The sequence below is a fragment of the Clytia hemisphaerica genome, unplaced genomic scaffold, assembly GCF_902728285.1.
Source record: "Clytia hemisphaerica strain Z4C2 unplaced genomic scaffold, Clytia hemisphaerica genome assembly, whole genome shotgun sequence".
Taxonomy (NCBI): Eukaryota; Metazoa; Cnidaria; class Hydrozoa; order Leptothecata; family Clytiidae; genus Clytia; species Clytia hemisphaerica.
Window position 1 is genome coordinate 2257337 of NW_027103551.1, and position 2084 is coordinate 2259420.

The 2084-nt window shown below is 35.4% G+C and overlaps 1 protein-coding gene across 1 annotated transcript; it reads right to left on the bottom strand.

Annotated features, from left to right (window-relative positions):
* Positions 1-729: 729 nt before the first annotated feature.
* On the bottom strand, positions 730-1599 carry LOC136800065 (uncharacterized). Its single transcript, XM_067056677.1, has 2 exons — positions 1417-1599; positions 730-1110 (listed from the first exon to the last, which is right to left on the bottom strand). The coding sequence occupies exons 1-2, from the start codon at positions 1445-1447 to the stop codon at positions 785-787; spliced, it is 357 nt and encodes a 118-aa protein (XP_066912778.1). The 5' UTR covers positions 1448-1599; the 3' UTR covers positions 730-784.
* Between the last annotated feature and the right edge of the window lie 485 nt (positions 1600-2084).

The window sequence follows — 2084 nt, forward strand, 5'->3', positions numbered from 1 at the left end:
AGGGCCGACTAATAATTAAGGCCGATGATAAGATAAGGTAGTTCATATTTTGTTCAATTTTATGCCCAGAAATGTCTTTATTGTACTCTCAAAATACACATAGGGAAAGTAAATTCAAGCCAAAAAAAGCCAAAATCAGGAAAAAAATATTTTTGTAGGCTCAAGCAAATGCTTGCCATATGCTTAATTTTTCCCTATATCTGAGCCTTGATATGCTTAAGTGCAATGCTTATAAAAAAAAACATTTATAACAAATTGTTTTGAAAAGTAGATTTTCGTCAAATAGAGGATAGATAGAGGGAGAGAATAAAGGTAGGTTTGAGGTTCCGTCTAATATGACTAAATAAAACATATGCAACGTTTTAAATATAATCAGTCATTTCTTCACAACCCTAAAAATCGTTAGTTCAAAAAAGTTATATGCATAGTATTTATAAGTAAATAAACAAATTAAACCCATAAATCATACCATCACGCTTCAAATTATCTACTAAGTATCAACACTAACGCCGCCTAAGACTCTTTATGATATTTCAGTACCATGCCAGTAAAACTAAAAAAGGTTTTGAGAAAGATTTTCATACAAAATTGCAATCTCACTTTAAGTTTTTAAATCAAAGACCTTTTTATTAACCGAAAATATCTCGGGACGTGAGTAGAAGCCGTGCAAAAGATACAAACGCTCATATCATGTTTTATGGCATAAAAATATCCAGACAGAGTAAAAATACTAAAAACAAACAAACGAACATTAACAAAAGAATACAAATACAACAAAATCATTTTATCTCCGCTTTGTTAATGCGAGTTTTACCAGGTCTCCGTCGTCTACATCTAGGACGACCTGGTCCTGTAAATTAACTTGAATCTTTTCGGCACCAATCCTTGAATGCGCCCACACGTATACTTCTTTCGAATCAAGGTTCGATTTGATCACCAACTTTGTTGTTATAGTCGTTTTTGGGGCAAGTCGTTTTCGCTTGAGAAGAACTTTTCGTTTGTCTGATTCTAACAGGGACGGACATTTGATACTCAACTCCACTTCGCAGTTCGTCTCGTTCCGTATTTGGAGGTGTGCCACCACTGAATGTACGCCGACGGTCTTTGTTTCTATAAAATGAAACCGATTGAAATCAATAATAGTGATAAATTACTGCATGATAGCTGCTCGATTTGTTTTATTTACCCCAAAAGTTTCTCCCTCATTGCAAAATTTTTCCTTCCCGACAGAAATTTCCGACCTTGAAAACATTTGAATTGAGCCGTAAAATAAATGGGAATCCGAATCCCTCGACACGTATCGAGTTTCAGTCAGTGAGGGCGAGTGAGGGTGTGTCTTTAGGAGGACCACAACAAAAATTTACCGAGTTTTATAAAATGTATATTAAGAATATTTCTGGTTATCGGAGTACTTACCTGAATATTCTGAGCTTTGTTCTGATCCCATGCTGATTATGATGAAATGCTCACTTGAGTGAAAACTTGTGCGTTCCTTGTACAGGCTTAAAGTGGACTGATTGAATTTGAGACATGTCGCATTCGAATTTATACGGATTCGAATGGAGTAACTGACATCCGAGACAATAGGCGGCGGGGACGGCTGCTTCAAAAGGGCGCAGAAGAAAATACTAAAGATCACAGGAGGAACCGAATGAAAATATGAAGCACGATATTGTGGAAGCACGAAATTTTATTTAGAGTCCCGGGACACTACACCCATTTCAGAGACGGGGGTAAGAAGACGAAAAAATGTTTCATTGAAAATGATAGAAAAAAAAAACGAAATTGAAAATTCTAAAATGAAAATATGTATTATTTGATGACTTTTAACAAGAAGATCATTTTCATTCTTTAGGTCTGCGTGAATACATGTTTTTTTTTTTTATAAGCAAGTGTATGCTCCTTGGTCAAGCTCGTGTATGCTTAAGTTCTCAAAGCATCCAGGCATAGATTATGCTTATTATATGCTTATGAATCATGCTTATGATTCACCTCGAGCCAAGTTTTTAGTGAAATTTCAGAAATTTTGCAAAAATTTGTTCAGATTTTGGGAGCAGTGGAATGTAGGAAACCGTGGAAAGTCT